This window comes from Nuphar pumila, chromosome 15 (genome assembly GCF_984573655.1).
Source record: "Nuphar pumila chromosome 15, dmNupPumi1.hap1.1, whole genome shotgun sequence".
NCBI classification, from domain to species: domain Eukaryota; kingdom Viridiplantae; phylum Streptophyta; class Magnoliopsida; order Nymphaeales; family Nymphaeaceae; genus Nuphar; species Nuphar pumila.
In genome coordinates this window covers 30,044,773-30,062,188 of record NC_143263.1, presented here as the reverse complement: position 1 = coordinate 30,062,188, position 17,416 = coordinate 30,044,773, and the positions used below count along the sequence as shown (strand labels likewise).

The 17,416-nt window shown below is 38.2% G+C and overlaps 1 protein-coding gene across 2 annotated transcripts in view; it reads right to left on the bottom strand.

Annotated features, from left to right (window-relative positions):
* Window positions 1-389: 389 nt before the first annotated feature.
* LOC149814982 (DNA repair protein RadA-like protein) overlaps window positions 390-17,416 on the bottom strand; it is a 142,837-nt gene continuing 125,810 nt past the window's right edge. For both annotated transcript variants that reach the window (XM_089989726.1, XM_089989727.1), the window contains one exon: window positions 390-742. In XM_089989726.1, coding sequence (XP_089845852.1) covers window positions 572-742 — 171 coding nt within the window. In that variant the 3' untranslated portion in view covers window positions 390-571. The remainder of the gene's footprint in view (window positions 743-17,416) is intronic.

Genomic DNA, 17,416 nt, shown 5'->3' with positions numbered 1-17,416 from the left:
AAACAGGCTAGAAGGGATGAGAAAAGGGACGAAATAAGAGGCTAATTTAGGTATTCATGGGTTTAACTAGTGACAATAATCAAAGCGACAACAGAAGCACCTCATTGAGGTTGTTTCTAAGAAAGAAAGGTGGTTATTTGATGTTTTTAATACTTTTTGCAGTTAAAGGTAAAATAGATATAATAGAGGCAGCTATATGCAAATTACTCTAACTATTAAATGGGTTGGGATTGCGTGTGAAGATATTATTAATATTACCGAAATATGCTTTCACAAATATCATGTTTGCAATCAAGCTTTTAATAAGTCGAGTTTCAGTTAGAACTCGGCTAATTTACCAAATGAAGGAGCTCCTGCAAAAGATCAAAGTTAACCATCTGGCAAAAAACTTTCCTCATTGCCCACCCTTCAAGGGAATCAAGTATGACATTGTTAATTCAGTAAGATGAAGGCTACGAGAATCAGACTGAGTGGAAGATCAGAACCGCCAACAAGTAAATCATTCAACATGAGGTTTATTTACAAACATTATAAACACAGACAATTTTATACAAAGGAGAAGCAGGAATTTCTAGTCGGTCCGAAAGATTTTGTTGATAACCTCTTTGAGATTGCTACAGCTCACGATGGTTATCCCTTTGGTGTCAACGGTTTTAAAAGATTTCTCTGCTGCTCTTGGAATGACACATTTTTGAAACCCCAATTTGACCAGTTCATTGAGCCGCTTGTCCATTCTAGCCACCTGAAGATCAGTCAGTCTTTGCATTAATCAAAATGGTACGAATATCAAACAAGACAAACTTTCAAGTACATTACAAAATATGAACCATTCAAAGTGTCAAACCCAGAACAAAAAGCTGCCAAACTATCAGCATGATGCATGATATCCATCTACATCCACAACTCAGAAAGATGAAGCTAAGCAAGAGTTGTGCTAGTAAACCATTATCTAACAAAAATTAACAAGGCAAGTTATCTTCTTGCAGAAAGTCTGTGAATGCAATAAAGAGGACACATAATAATAGCCAAACAAGCTATATCAAGTTGCCTTACACTGTTTAGCACTTGAAATAGTATTTTACAGGATCTAATATTTCAAATTTCCAAACTAGAGTTGAAAGGATGAGAGAGAGTAATCCATGACATGAATACTGGCATGTAGGATTCTGCTGGGAAGATCACCAAAATTCATAGGGTTCACATAGAAGGGGTACATGCTAGTTACCATGAAGTCTACTGCGTGATTGCACGAAACTTCAAAATAGAGCTCGAATCAGAAGGCTACGACTGGACGATGCACTACTATCAAAATACACTAAAAACAACAGAAGAGAGAAACAAGAAGCTGGATGGCTGACATGAAGATAGACACCTTATTCACTGGCTCCCTTTCAATCAGGTCAAGCAACAAAAGATGGTTAAATGGATCAAGGTTGAAGGCTGGAACATAGACCCTGGGAAGACCCATGGGTAGGGCTGGGAACGAGATGAGTTGCTTGTAGTTTGGCTTGTGCTCAGCTTGTAATAAGCTTGTTCAAACTTGTAATGTATGTTTGGCAGGCCAAACATGAAAAATAGGTGTTAGGCTCATAGAAGTTCATCAAGTCTTAATAGATACATTATAGATATATTTTATAACATAATGTAGTATAAAATAAATAGTTGAAGTGTTTGGCTTGTAAGCAATAGGTTTAGATTTCAAATTAATTCTATTGATTTCAGCATTGAAACAATGTTCTTTCTGTAAATGAGTCAGCTTGTGTTACGGCCATTTTCCAGAAGACGCTACCTCATGCCCATAGGGTGCGATTCCAGCTTGTGTGTGATATTTTTGAGGCACTTGAATTTGTGTCCTGCACACAAGAAGAAAGAAGAAGAAGAAAAAAGCAAAAAGGGAAGCAAATAGGGCACGCCTAACCTATTGTGATGTTCCTTCTTTTATATTAGAAAACATATCACTATTTACAAACATGCCCTTAATGAATAAAATACAAAGTTGGATCAAAATGCCCTTAAGTTACAAACATATATATGTTCCAACACGCCCCCCCAAACTGTACATGGGTCTTTAACGATCATGGACAATTTGGACTTTAGAAACCAATATCTCATGATAGGTAAAGGCTTGGTGAACAAATCTGCAACTTTGATCTTCTCCACGAACAACATTGGTTGTAGTTTTCGACTTTCAACCTTTTCTCGCACAAAATGTTGATCTATCTCAACATGTTTCATCTTACCATGTTGTACGAGATTACTAGCAATGGATACTGCATTACGATTGTCACAGGATAGAAGTGATTGTGATACTTTCCGATGAAGAACAGTTAATAGATGTCTCATCCAGAGAATCTCTGCTGTAACAGATGCCATTGCTCTATACTCTGCCTCTATACTAGATCGCCACAGTCTTTTGCTTTCGACTTGACAATCATACCAAGTGTGGACCCAGGAAAGCAACATATCTTGTTACTAATCTTTTGGTTGATATATCACTTGCCCAATCTGCATTTGAATATGCAAGAACCACCAATTCCATGTTCTGGATCATGTTTTTTATATACAAGACCATCTCCAATGGCACCTTTAATATATCTGAGCACTCTTTTGGCTACCTCCATGTGGCTAACTTTAGGAGCATGCATATATTGAGAAACCTGATTCACCGCAAAGACCAAATCTGATCTAGTGAATGTAAGATATTGTAAAGCTCCAACTAGACTTCTAAACTTTTCAGGTTCTGACAGTAACTTGTCCCTATTGACATCATAAGATAGCTTTACATTTATTGCTCTGCAGGTGTTTGAACTGGTTTGCAATCAATCATGCCAAAACAAGTAAGCAAGTCAAAGGCATACTTACATTGTGCGAGGACTAAATGATCAGGTTGTTGATCAACCTTGACGCTGAGAAAATACCTTAGAGTGCCCAAATCTTTCATGAAGAATTTTTGTGTAAGCATGTTCTTCGATTTCAGTATCCTTGATCACTTCATGTATTAACAATATCATTTACACAGACCAGGACAATGGTGATATGCAAACCATCATGATGAGTAAAAAGTGAATAATCACACAGACTTCTGACAAAGCCCATAAAGCGAACTGCATTGCTGAAAGTAGCAAACTATGCGCGTGACACTTGCTTTAGCCCATAAATGGCTTTCTTTAACCGAAGAATTGAGATTTGGATATCTAATTCTGGATACCCTGGTGGATGCGCCATATATACTTCCTCTTGCAAATGCCCATGAAGAAATGCATTCTTTACATCCATTTGGCTAAGACTCCATCCATATGTTGCTGCCAATGATAATAACCGGACTAAAAGTTTCATCAAAGTCCATTCCATGCTCTTGAGTGTACCCTTTTGCCATAAACCTGGCTTTATATCTTTTGATGCTCCCATCTGCTTTATATTTAATTTTGTATACCCATTGACACCCCCACAACATTTTTATCCTTGGATTTTGGGACAATTCCAAATATCACATTTATGTAGTGCAAAGATTTCTTCATTCATGGCTTCAACCCATTTAATGTCCGTACTAGCTTAGCTTCACTATAAAATTTGGGTTCTCGATTAACATTCATGGAAGAGGCAAAAAATTGAAAATCAACTGAAGAGATCTCATAACTAACCTATCTCTGAATAGGATGTCAAATTCTGGTCGATCTTCTAACCTCACCTGATTGGGTTGTTTCTGTGACTCCTTCAACAATATCATTTTTGGACTGCACTGTTGAGATGACTTGTTGACTATTTTCCTGATATGTTGGTTGTACCTCTAGTTGCCTGAGCCTATGATAAACCTGGTCATAGTACTGGAATCTCCATTTGTCCTTCATTGTTCACAGCATCTTCATCAGAAGTGTTCTGGAAAACAGCTTGTTCTTCATTTCCCTGATGAGTTTGATTCATAACATGCTGGTCACGTTCAGTACCTAGCTAGAAGGAAGAGAGGGCAGCAGCTTTATCGATTCCATGATCATGACCATCAAACTCTGACTCATGAAAGGTGACATGCCAGGATATCATCAATTTTCCTGTAGCCAAGTTGCAACAGCGATATCCTTTGTATTCATCATCATAGCCAATAAATTTGCAAACATGTGACTTTGGAGAGAACTTGTTATGCAAGGAACTATCAATATGAACAAAACACTTGTCGTGTCTTTAAAATAAAATAATCAGGATGATGTCCATAAAACATAAAATATGGTGTGTTTCCTCCAAGGGAAGTAATAAGCATACGATTTATTAAAAACATTGCCGTGTGATGTGCTTTTGTCCACAGATCCAATCTAATCTTGGTCTCGATAATCAAAGTGAGAGTTGTTTCTGATATATGCTTGTGCTTTCTCTCAGCAACACCATTTTGTTGAGAGGTTCATGGGCAGGAAAGCTCACGCTTTATTCCATTCTCACTAAGGTAATTAGAAAAAGTCACAAAGACATTCTCACCACCACCATCACTACGAAAACGAAGAATTTTGCAAGAAAATTGATTTTCAACAACTTTAAATTTATGGAAAGTAGACAACACCTGGTCTTTAGATTTCAAGAAATAGATTCAGGTTTATCGCATGAAATCATCAACAACAATAACATAATACTTTGATTTAGACAAGGTTAAAATTGGGGCTGGTCCCCATGTTAAATTATGTAATCAAACTTGTAATTTCGTATATATATTTTATATATATAAGGTAATACATATACATATATATAATATATGTATATGTATTTACCAATTATATATATAAAATATATATAGTCATAGTAAGGGTAGTTTAGGAATTTTACACTTATTCTTTTTCGAGAATATGTTTTTTGTATTTTCTTTTTTTCTTTTTTCTTTTTTTATTTTTGCTTTTGCATTTAATGCATTGTACATGCATTGGGAGGGGCCCAACCCACTAGTCGTTGGACCCCTCCAACGGTCACATTTGTGACCGTTGGAGGGGCTCCAACGACTATGTGGAGCCCCTCCCAAGGCCTCCTCCAAAGCCCTATATATATGGGCAGCTCCTCTTGTATTTCCCTAAGGGATTTGGGATTATAGCCCAACCTCTTTAGTTGTTTATGAATCTTATGAGTGCAATTGCATATTTGTGATTCGGTGTGTTGTGCTTGTTGTGCACAAGTGTGCTTGTTGTGCACAAGTGTTCTTGAGTGTGAATAATCACACATTTATTTTCAAGGTTATTGTGTTATCAACTAAAGTATCTTGTTGAAGATACTTTTACATGGTATCAGAGTCTCGTTGAAGAAAAAGAATTGCGATTCGCCTTCTTTTGCATTCCTCGGGAAGCGTGCCTTCAAGTTTTTTGAAATCAAAGAGGATCATCTTCTTCGAGCAATATTTTAGGAGCCTCTTTTGTCAAGAAAGACGCAAAAAATAATTAAGGTACATACTATCTCTTGCATTCTTTCCTCTCTAATGGGCGAAAAAGACTCCCATTTCTCTCTTGGGTTTAAGCTTAATGGCTCAAACTATCATGTTTGGGCCGGTAATATGGAAGCCCATATTAAAGGAAAGGGGCTTTGGGGTTACGTTCATGGATCCATACCGGAACCGGAACCCAAAATTACCATTGTTGAAAAAGGGGATATTAAGATCCTTGAAGGGGATGAAAGACAAAAGGCCCTTGAAGAGTATTCTAAGAAACATGATGATTGGGAAATGAAGAACTTCAAGATCTTATCTTGGATTTTCTCATCCGTTGAGACCAAGATAAATGCCAACATCATCAAATTTAAAAGGGCTTCCGAAGCTTGGGTATATCTTGAGAAAATGTACACCTCAAGAGATCTATCCCACAAGTACTTTCTCCAAAAGAGGGCTTTGACTCTCCAACAAAATGACATGACCATTCGGGAGTACTTTGCCGAATTATCCTCTATTTGGGACGAGCTCGCAATCCTTGAACCTAAATGGAGTGGTGAGGCAATCGAATTAAGGCACAAACAACTTGAAGAAGACCAGTTCTTCAATTTTTTAAATGGCCTTAGACCCGAATTTGAACAAGTTCGGTCCTCTCTTATCTCCGCCTTCACATCCCCCTCACTCGAAGATGTTATCACCAAGCTAAGTGGTGAAGAAACCCGTATGGAGATTGGCAAAAATAATCCTAGCATTCTTGTTACTTCCTCTACTCAAGAAGATGGTGAAATGGCTAATGCCGTGTCAAGACCGGGAAATAACATGAGGACCTATAGACCTCCTCATTTCAAGAATCAAGGTCAAGGAGGAAATGATCGGTATGGCAAAAAAGACTATAGCAAAGTAACTTGCTATCATTGTAAAGAACCCGGACATATCAAACCCTTGTGTCCTAAATAGAAGAAATTGATTGCAACGGCTATGGCATCTCAAGTTGAAGAACGACCCTCTTTATCAAGTGAGTCTCTTTCTCTTCAACAAATCGTGGAAGCCCTACAACCTCTTCTCAAGGGAGGTACTTCCGGAGCCGCTATGTCATCCTCTTCCCCCGGTAAGACATCTTGGCTTTTAGATTCCGGGGCATCCTTTCACATGACTCCTAGTTATTGCACTCTTTCAAATTTTTCTAAAAATGCTTTTCCATCCTTTGTATCAACCGCGGACGGTACATCTCTTGAGATTAAAGGAATAGGTAATTTTGAAAAACAAGACTTCTTTATTCAAAAAATTCGTTTTATCCCAAACCTTAACCTAAATCTTCTTTCTGTTTCCCAACTCTCGGACCATGGTTGCGATATAAAATTTTCTTCTAATAAATGTTGGATACAGGATCGCCAGTCCGGGAGATTGATTGGGGAAGGCTCTAGAAGAGGAGACCTCTACTACGTAGATTTTCTTCAAGTTCCCAAGAGTCAATTTTGCAACGTCGTCCAAAACAAAGACATTCATGTATGGCATAAGAGATTGGGTCATCCCAATATTGTTAAAATCTCGTATTTGCCTTTTGTTAAACATCTTTGTAAAAGTGACTTTTTGTGTAATGAATGCATTCTTGGGAAAATGAAATGTTTGCCTTTTCCTCAAAGATCCATGTTTACGACAAAACCATTTGAAATTGTCCATTCCGATGTATGGGGACCGGCTCCGGTAATGTCAAAAGGAGGTTTTTCATATTATGTGATCTTTGTGGATGACTATACTAGGTTTTGTTGGATCTATTTCCTTAAACATAAACATGAAGTTTTTTCAACCTTTAAAAGTTTTCACATGATGATTTCAAATCAATTCAATGGATGTTTAAAAATCTTTAGGTCTGACTCTGGAGGAGAATACCTCTCAAATAAATTTAAGAGTTATCTTGAAAATTTTGGAATTCTTCACCAAAAATCATGTCCGAAAACCCCTCAACAAAATGGGTTAGCCGAACGAAAGCACAGGCACATCATTGAAACAACTAGGACTTTGCTCATTTCTCAAAACATTCCAAAAAATCTTTGGGCTGAGGCAGCCCTTACCTCTGTCTATCTCATAAACCGACTTCCATCTAAAAATTTAAACAAAATTTCTCCCTTTGAAAAATTGTATGATAAGGAACCTGATTATAGCAGGTTAAGGATCTTTGGGTGTAAGTGTTTTGTTCTTACTGATAAGAATGACAAACTTTCTCCAAAAGCCATTCCTTGTGCCTTTCTTGGCTATTCTGAAACCCAAAAGGGGTTTCGTTGTTATGATATCAAAAGTGATAAATTGTATGTTTCCAGAAACGTGAGTTTTTTGGAAAATGTTAGTGGATTTGAACGTTGTGACCCCCATAATGAAAATATGGATTATTCTTTTTTATTTGATTTATTGAATAAGGACGATGATACTAGTGATAATGAGTCAGATCAAAGTAACCCAAATGAACTTGAAACCGAGGAAAACATCTCCTTGTCTCCTTCGTCACATCAACCTATTGAATTACCTAGAGACCCTATCACCTACTCTCATAGAGATCAAAACAACTTTAGGAGCGCTCTTGAAAGATATAATGATGCCAGTCCCAGTGCCTCTCAGAATGAAGTGATCCCTCGTAGAACTGAGAGAAGTAGAAGGCCTCCTTCTAGGTTCATTTCCTATGACTCTTTCTCACCAAGATATAGAGCCTGCCTTAGTGCCATCCACTCTTATATAGAACCTAGAAATTTTGAAGAAGCACGTAAATGCCCTGAATGGATTAATGCCATGGACAATGAACTTGAGGCTCTGAGAAGAGCCAAAACCTGGGAATTCCAAAATCTTCCTAAAGGCAAGAAAACAATAGGGTGCAGATGGGTTTTCAAAGTAAAAACTAAAAGTGATGGATCCCTTGAAAGGTATAAAGCTCGCTTGGTTGCAAAAGAATATAGTCAAGAATATGGTATTGACTATGAAGAAACTTTTGCTCCTGTAGCTCGTATGGTCACTGTTCGATGTCTTATAACCGTTGCCTCTATCAATAAATGGAGCATCTATCAAATGGATGTGAAAAATGCCTTTTTAAATGGCGATTTAAGCGAAGAAGTCTACATGGATGCTCCTCCTGGAATGGAGACTCCTAAGGGAAAGGTGCTTCGTCTTCAGAAAGCACTCTATGGCCTAAAACAAGCTCCCAAGGCTTGGTATGATAGATTTAACTCTGTTATGATTGAGAATGGTTTTTCCTCTTGTTTTACTGACACTGCTCTATTTGTTAGAAAATCCAATGCAGGGATTGTAATTTTACTTCTGTATGTTGATGACATGCTCATCACTGGGAGTGATTCTAACGGGGTTAAAAGTATAAAATCTATCTTAAAAGATAAATTTGAAATGTCTGACTTGGGTTTTTTAACTTATTTTTTGGGAATTGAAGTGGCATACTCTCTTAGAGGATATTTCTTATCTCAAACTAAGCTTGCTTCTGAGATCATTGACAGGTCAGGTATTACAGATGAGAAGCTTTGTGAAACTCCTGCGGTAGTAGGAGCAAAGATGAAAATTGATGATGGAGCTCCCCTGTTGGATCCTACACCCTACAGACAGCTTGTAGGATCTCTGATGTATCTGAGTATTACCAGACCAGATATATCCCATGCAGTCCATACTGCAAGTCAGTTTCAGCATGCGCCTACATCCGTTCACATGAGTGCCATCTTACAGGTCGTAAGATACATAAAGGGTACTCTAAATAAGGGAGTTTTTCTGTCCTCTTCCTCTGACTTAAAATTGATTGCTTATACTGACTCAGATTGGGGAGGTGACCCAAATGACCGTCACTCCACCACTGGTTTTTGTGTGTTCTTAGGAGACTCACTAATTTCGTGGAGATGCAAGAAGCAACAAAAGGTGTCGCTCTCCTCAACTGAAGCTGAATATCGTGCCATGGCCACTACTACCATGGAGATTGTTTGGATTCACCAACTGCTAGAAGACATGGGGATCAAAATTGAAGGACCCACCAAGCTATGTTGTGACAACAAAAGTGCAATCTACATTGCAAAGAACCACACCTTTCATGAGCGGACTAAACACATCGAAATGGACTGTCACTATGTTCGTGAAGCATATCTCCGAGGAGTTATCGATCTTCCTTATGTCACGTCCGAATATCAGTTGGCAGATTTCTTTACTAAAGCCTTGTGCGCTCCGCGGTTCAACTTCCTTCTTGGCAAACTATCGGTCATCTTGCCCTAAGTTTGAGGGGGGGTGTTAAATTATGTAATCAAACTTGTAATTTTGTATATATATTTTATATATATAAGGTAATACATATACATATATATAATATATGTATATGTATTTACCAATTATATATATAAAATATATATAGTCATAGTAAGGGTAGTTTAGGAATTTTACACATTCTTTTTCGAGAATATGTTTTTTGTATTTTCTTTTTTATTTATTTATTTTTGCTTTTGCATTTAATGCATTGTACATGCATTGGGAGGGGCCCAACCCACTAGTCGTTGGACCCCTCCAACGGTCACATTTGTGACCGTTGGAGGGGCTCCAACGACTATGTGGAGCCCCTCCCAAGGCCTCCTCCAAAGCCCTATATATTTGGGCAGCTCCTCTTGTATTTCCCTAAGGGATTTGGGATTATAGCCCAACCTCTTTAGTTGTTTATGAATCTTATGAGTGCAATTGCACATTTGTGATTCGGTGTGTTGTGCTTGTTGTGCACAAGTGTTCTTGAGTGTGTATGTTCACACATTTATTTTCAAGGTTATTGTGTTATCAACTAAAGTATCTTGTTGAAGATACTTTTACACCCCACACATCAAAATGAATCAATTCCAAATGAAATAAAGCTTTTTTATTAGAATTTTCAAAAGGGAGTTCATGACTCTTACAGACTCGACAATGAGAAAAGACATAGACATAATTGGGGTCTTATCATTTATGATAATAAGACCTTTATTACATAGAATTTCAAGAAACTTTGAATTGCAATGACCAAGACACTTGTGCCACAATTTGGCACCTTTATTAACACCAACGACTTCAAAAACAAGAACTTGAGGATAACTGACAAGAGCTTCATCTACGACATATAATCCTCTGCAACACTTTCCTTCAACGAGGCTCCGCTTTATGTGAATATCCTTCACAAAAACAGACGAAGAGAAGAAAATGTGAGAATTAGTTTGATCAACAAGTTGAGAAACTGAAATAAGATTACGCTTAATGCTAGGAACAAAAAAGGTGTTAAGAAGAGGAATGAAACCACAATATGTAGGAATGATGGCAGTGCCTACGCGAACAATGGAGTGAGTTTTTCCATCTCCTGTGACTATTCTACCATTACCGTGATAACAACAAGATTTGTGAGGTTACCAGAATTGTCTGTGACATGACGTGCAACACCAGAATCAATAAACCATGTATTATTAGAGGAAGAAGGCTGAGGAGGAGTAGGCACCATCCATGATTGTTGATTGAAATTCATAGGCCATTGAGGACAAGTAGGAACACATACATATGTCTGGGTGTTTTGCAGCATCTCCATTTGATTGAAAGAAGTACTCAGAGCATCCACATCTTGATTTTGATGTTGTATGGCAAAAGTAGACAATCCAGCTGAAGTAGGGTATCTTGGATGAAAACGCGAGCTATGGGATTTTCAGCATTGCTGCCTCGGGGAGCAAACTGCCTAAAATGCGCTGGATAAGTCACAATAGGTGGTCGATATGTAGAAAAAAATCTCCAATAACAATTGGAACTGGCGTGTCCACACTTCCCATATATCTGGCAGTTAACATTTTGTCCCCAACCTCCATTAGGTTGATTCAGGTTAGGCAGAATACCAACTCCCCTAGGGTCAAAGGAACTACGACCACACGACGAATTAGTCACAACAAGAACTTCATGCTAAGGAGATGAATCTTCCTTTTTGGAGGAAATATTGAAGGTAGACTCAAATTCAAGTAGTTTGGTTCTCAATTGGTCAAAAGCAGAGTTACCGGAAGCGCCTAGGCAAAAGGGGAAGCGCGCTTCGGAAGCGCGAAACGTCGCGCTTCCGAAGCGTGAGGGGAAGCGTCCCCCTTTTTTGGGAAGCGCGCTTCCCTTTTATGGGAAGCGCGTCCCCCTTTTATGGGAAACGCGCTTCCCATAAATGGGAAGCGCGCTTCCCCCACGCTTCCCCCACGTTTCCCCCACGCTTCCCCCACGCTTCCCCCACGCTTCCCCCTCGCTTCCCCCTCGCTTCCCCATTTTTTTCATTTTTTTTCGCTTCCGGTTCGCTTCCTAGGTCGCTTCCGGTTCGCTTCCTAGGTCGTTTCCGAGACGGTTCGGAATTTTCTTCTAAGTGGTCCCACGCTTCCCCGCTTCCTAAATTTTTTAAAGTGCCTCGCTTCCCGCTCCCGCTTCCCATATCGCTTCCCGCTCCCGCTTCCTCGACTGGTAACTCTGGTCAAAAGTTCCCTTTTTCTCTCGGTTGATGTAATTTGCAATGAAAAGATTATACTCCTCTCCTAAACCTCGAAGAGTCTGAGTAATCACATCATCTTCTGGTAGAGGACTTTCAATGACAGCTAACTGATCAGCAATGTGCTTCACTTTATAAAGAAAATCCACAACGTTCTCATTTTCTCTTTTCAAAGCATCAAATTAAGATTTCAGATAGTAGATCTTAGGAAGAGATATATGTTCATACCATTTGTGCAGAAGATCCCATAACTCATATGTTGTCACACCAGTGGGAGTGTGAAGAAGAACCTGCTTGGATAATGTTGCCCTAATGAACGCAACAACTGACTGATCATTCTTGAACCATAGGCCGTACTCTGGATTTTTTACAAGAACGTTTGCAACTTCCACGTTCCCTTTGTCTTTTCCTTTTGCATCCCCTTGTGATTTAGGCACAAATTCTGGCAGGGCTAGTTTGGATCCATCGAGATGGCCCATAAGATCAATATGTTAGACAGGGCAGATATCGGACATTTGTACTTGTATTTAAGTTTGGATCTGGATCCAGATCTGGATCCAAACTACTTTTGTGTAACATGTCCAGCATATATTGGACATACTTGTAAATACTTGTAACTTATTAGGGTTACTTGTAAAAGACCATGTATTAGGTTTTGTTTCATATATTAAAAGGAAGAGATCACGATTTTTCCATTATGTAAAAACGTGATTAGTTGCAACCTCATTCTCTTTCCTCTATGCAGTTTCTTGATCATTGATTTTGGAGAAAACTTACATGGTATCAGAGCAAGTTTGATCTGAAGGCTGAAAGTTTTTCCAGCAGGTGTGTCTCTAAGAGATCTTATTCCCTTTTCTATCTCCTCTCTGATCTTCTACTGTTCTGCGTTTTTTCATTCTGCACCCCATCTTTAATATTCTGTTTTCTATTTCTTCTTCTCTAGATTCTCGTTCTTATTAATCTTTTCATTCAGATCTGATGTCTGACATCTTTCCATTCAGATCTGATACACAGATGGGAAATACCGTGAGGTGTCAAATCTGTCACACAGATCCGATGAACAAGGAGAATGAGTTTGACGCAAAACTGAAAAGGAATATCGTGAAACTGGTTTGGGTAAGAAAAAGAACTCGACCCAAATAAGTTTGACGCAAATCTGATACCAAAAATGTCGTGAAACTGATTTGGGAATAAAAAGGGTTGTCATGAAACTGATTTGACGCAAACCCAAATCAGTTTCAGGAAAAGAGGAAGATCTGAACCTGATTTGACGCAAACTAGATGGCTGAAAAATACTATCTGTGCATTAAATCTGACGATTGGTTAGAATCAGTTTGCAATCTCGGTTTCACCTGTTACTCTTCGTATTCATTACTGCTGTGTGCAATCTCACATATAAAAAAAAACTTCATATTTGTCACTTCCTTGATGCAATCAAATTAGATCTGTGTATCAAATCTGACTTTTTATATTCACGTTGAATACTCGAGCTTTCTCCTAAAAAAAAAAAGAGACGAGTCTTATTTGTTGCATCTTGATCTGTGACAATTTTACATACTGATTGCACACGCCAAATTTTTTTTTTAAGTCATGGATTCTTCTTCTCATTCATTTCTCTCATCTAATTTCCTTGGCCAACTCATTTCTGAAAAACTTATCAATTCCAATTTTTTGATCTGGAAAAGACAAATTCTTCCATTCATTAAAATGCCAAGGTCTCTCTGGACATCTAAATGGATCAATTTCAGCTCCTTCAGAATTTATCATACAAGAAACTAAGGATGGAAATGAGATTGATTTTATACAACAAATTCCAAATCCCCAATACGAGATTTGAATGAAGCATGATCGAGCTGCAGTTGTTTTAATTATTTCTACTATCTCTCAAGAAGTATTGGTGGAAATTCCAGACGAGTGTTCAGCAAAAGAATTGTGGGACAGGCTGGTAAAGACATACTCTCAGATATCAGAAGCTAGAATTTCTTTTTTTCAGCATGAATTTCAACTCCTGACTAAGGGTTCCATGTCTGTCATGGAGTACTTGAACAAGGTTAAGAGCATCAGTGATCAACTAGCCGTTGTAGGGTATGAAGTGAAAGATAAAGACAAAGTCAGGCAAACCTTGAATGGCTTGGGACTGAAATTTCATGTCCTTTTGACTTCACTGCTATGTCTACCCGACTTACCGTCATTTGAGGACTTGCAAGCAAAACTACTTCAATATGAGATGACTTTGAAGGGAATGTCACATGAGACTGGTGAACAAGTTCTTGCTACTGGCATTTCTTTTGGTCAGGGACGTGGGGATAGTAACTTTGGAGGCGGCAGAGGACGAGGTACTCCAGGGGGCGTTGGTTACTTCCTACTCCGAATATTACACCTATTTATAATGTGAAAAATGTACCCACATGTTATCTCTTTAACAAGCGAGGTCACATCAAAGCCAATTGTTGGCACAATCCACAGAACAAAGGAAAGTTCCAAAAGGGTGAGAGCTCGTCAGGACGAAAAGAGATCTCTTCAAAGTTTGGTGGAGATGTGAAAGAGCTTCTCTTGGCCACGTTGTCTGAACTTGATCTGAAGCGCGATGATAAAGGAGTGTGGTACATTGATTCAGGGGCAGCTACTCATGTCACAGGTAATGCGGGTAAATTCTCTACTTTAACCTCCTATTTTGGAAAAGTAACATTGTCACTGGAGATGGGTCACACCATCCCATCACTCACATTGAAAATGTTTCTATTCCCTTGTCTAAATCCTCACTTCATCTTTTCAATGTCCTTCATGCCCTAGATATTAAAAAAATATATAGTTTTTGTTTCTAAGCTTGTTGATCATACCAATTCTTCTGTTGAATTTACTCCGTCTTTTGTTTATGTCAAGGATCTGCAAACGAAGGAGACGTTCGTTAGAGGGGAACGCCGGGGAAATATGTATGTCTTCCAGGAGGATCCTTTTACTTGTCTCCGACCTACCTTGAAGTCTCCTCAGTCTATGTCGTCAAAGAGTATTCGTGTGTTTAGTTTGCAATATTCAAATAAATGTAATAAGGCTGATTTTTGGCATTCTCGTCTTGGTCATTGTGTTCGAGTCTTTGTTGAACGACTGGTATCTAATGGGCTTATTCCGGAATCTAGTTTGATTCCTAGTTCAGATGATAAAATATATTTCAGTTGTCAATTGTGTAAGAGTCATGTTCTTCCTTTCCATTCAATAAATGAGAGAGCTTCAAGGCCTTTTGAAATCGTTTATTCTGATGTGTGGGGACTGGCCCCTGATTCCTCTAATTCTGGCAGCAGATATTATGTTATTTTTATCGATAATTTCTCTCGTTTCACCTAGATATACTTCATAAAGAATAAATTGGAAGTCTTCGCTATTTTCCGTTGTTTTCATGTGTTTATTAAAATCATTTTTCTTGTAATATTTTACATTTCCAATGTGATGGTGGTAGGGGGGGGGGATACTCCTCTAGGGAATTTATCAATTACCTCCAAGATAGTGGAATAAATCGTAGAGTACTTTGCCCGCATACACCTGAACATAATGGAGTTGCAGAACGAAAACACCGTCACATTGTGGAGAGCGCTATGAGCATGATGCACGGAAGTCGTGTTCCCATAGGATTATAGACAGAGGCTTTTCATTCTATTGTTCACATTATTAATCACCTGCCCATGAAGATTTTAGAAAATAAATCCCTTTATTTCGTTTTATTTGGGAAGCATCCTAATTATGATTAACTAAAAATTTTTGGCTGCATGTGTTATGTTCATATTAACTCTTCTCTGCGAAATAAGTTTCAGGCTAAGGCATCAAAAGTGCAGATTTGTTGGATATGCAGATCACCATAAAGGGTACAAATGTTATGATCCTGACAGCAGTCGAATCAAGATATCTAGAAATGTAGTTTTTGATGAAAATGATTTTGGAGATGAAGAATATGTTTCTGCCCAAACCAATATGAATGCGTTTTTCTATGATCCATGGCTCAGTGCAGAGCTTTTTCCTGAAACAAGCAATAAGTGCTCTTCCTCATGTGCTCAAGGGATATCCTGTCAAGATGGAAACAGTAGAATACAGGAACTTGAAATAGACAATCCTCTAGAGATTAATAAGTTTATTGGGCAAGTTTATAGGAGAAGAGAAAGGTCCCTTTTGACCTCAAATGATATTGAACAAGAAGCTCTTACGTTTTATTCGCCCAATGACACCACTACTTCTCCAGTTTCTAATACAGTGGCACTCCCGATCAGACGGTCAGAAAGAGCCTGACATCCTATTGAAAGGTGGGTTAGTTATAAGAATTTCACCATGGATTTTCAATTATTTTTGTCACAGATTGAGAAAGAGACTGAGCCTAGACATTTTCATCAAGCTATTAACTCCAAAAAATGAATTCAAACCATGAATCAAGAGATGGAAGCTTTGTACCAATGTCAAACATAGACAGTTGTTCCTCGACCTTTAGATAAGAATGTTGTTGGGTCGCGATGGGTTTACAAGATCAAATACAAACCAGATGGGAGTGTTGAGCGATATAAAGCTCGTCTCGTAGCAAAGGGATTCACCCAAGAATTTGGACAGGATTATGATGAAACCTTTAGTCCAGTCGTGAAAATGGGCACAATTCGCATTGTTCTTTCATTGGTTGTAGATTATGGTTGGAGAATAAGCCAGCTAGATGTGAAGAATGTTTTTCTTTATGGGGATTTGAAGGAAGAAGTATACTGTTAAATTATGTACCTTATCACCTAATGTAATATATATATATTTTATATATATAAGGTAATACATATACATATATTAATATATATGTATATGTATCTACTTATTATATATATAAAATATATATATTTTTCTTCTTATTTAGTCATAGGGGTAGTTTCGTCTTTTCCTTCATTTTACGCACATTCACTTTTTGAATGTGTTTGTAATTTCTTTTTAGTTTTTCTTTTTCTTTATTTTTTTTTTATTTTTTGTACTTAAAGGAACCTTGGGGGGCCCACTCAAATAGACGTTGGGCCCCTCCAACGGTCACATTTGTGACCGTTGGAGGGGCTCCAACGTCTATGAGTGGAGCCCCTCCAAGGCTCCTTTTTGTGTGGTTATAAATAGGGGCTCTCCCCTTGTATTCTCTTATGGCTTTGAGTCAAAGCCCAAGTTCTCAATAAATCGATTCCATTGTTTTTATGCCTTTGTGCATTTGTGAGTTATTTGTGGGTTGTGCTTTTTGTGCACAAGTGTTCTAAAGTGTTCTTATTGTGCTTTCGTGGTGGGTTTAATATCGAGAATATTAAGGTCTTGATATTAGTATCTTATTGAAGATACTTTCACAGTATACATGGAACAACAGACAGGATATACAGAAGGAGATTCAAAGGAGTATGTTTGTAGATTAAATTGAGCACTCTATGGCCTGAAACAAGCGTCTCGATCTTGGTTTGAGAGTTTCCCCCTAGAAATTCAAAGACTGTTTTTATCGATCGCAATTGGATCATTCTCTTTTTATTCATCGAGGTAAGGAGTTTACTACCTTC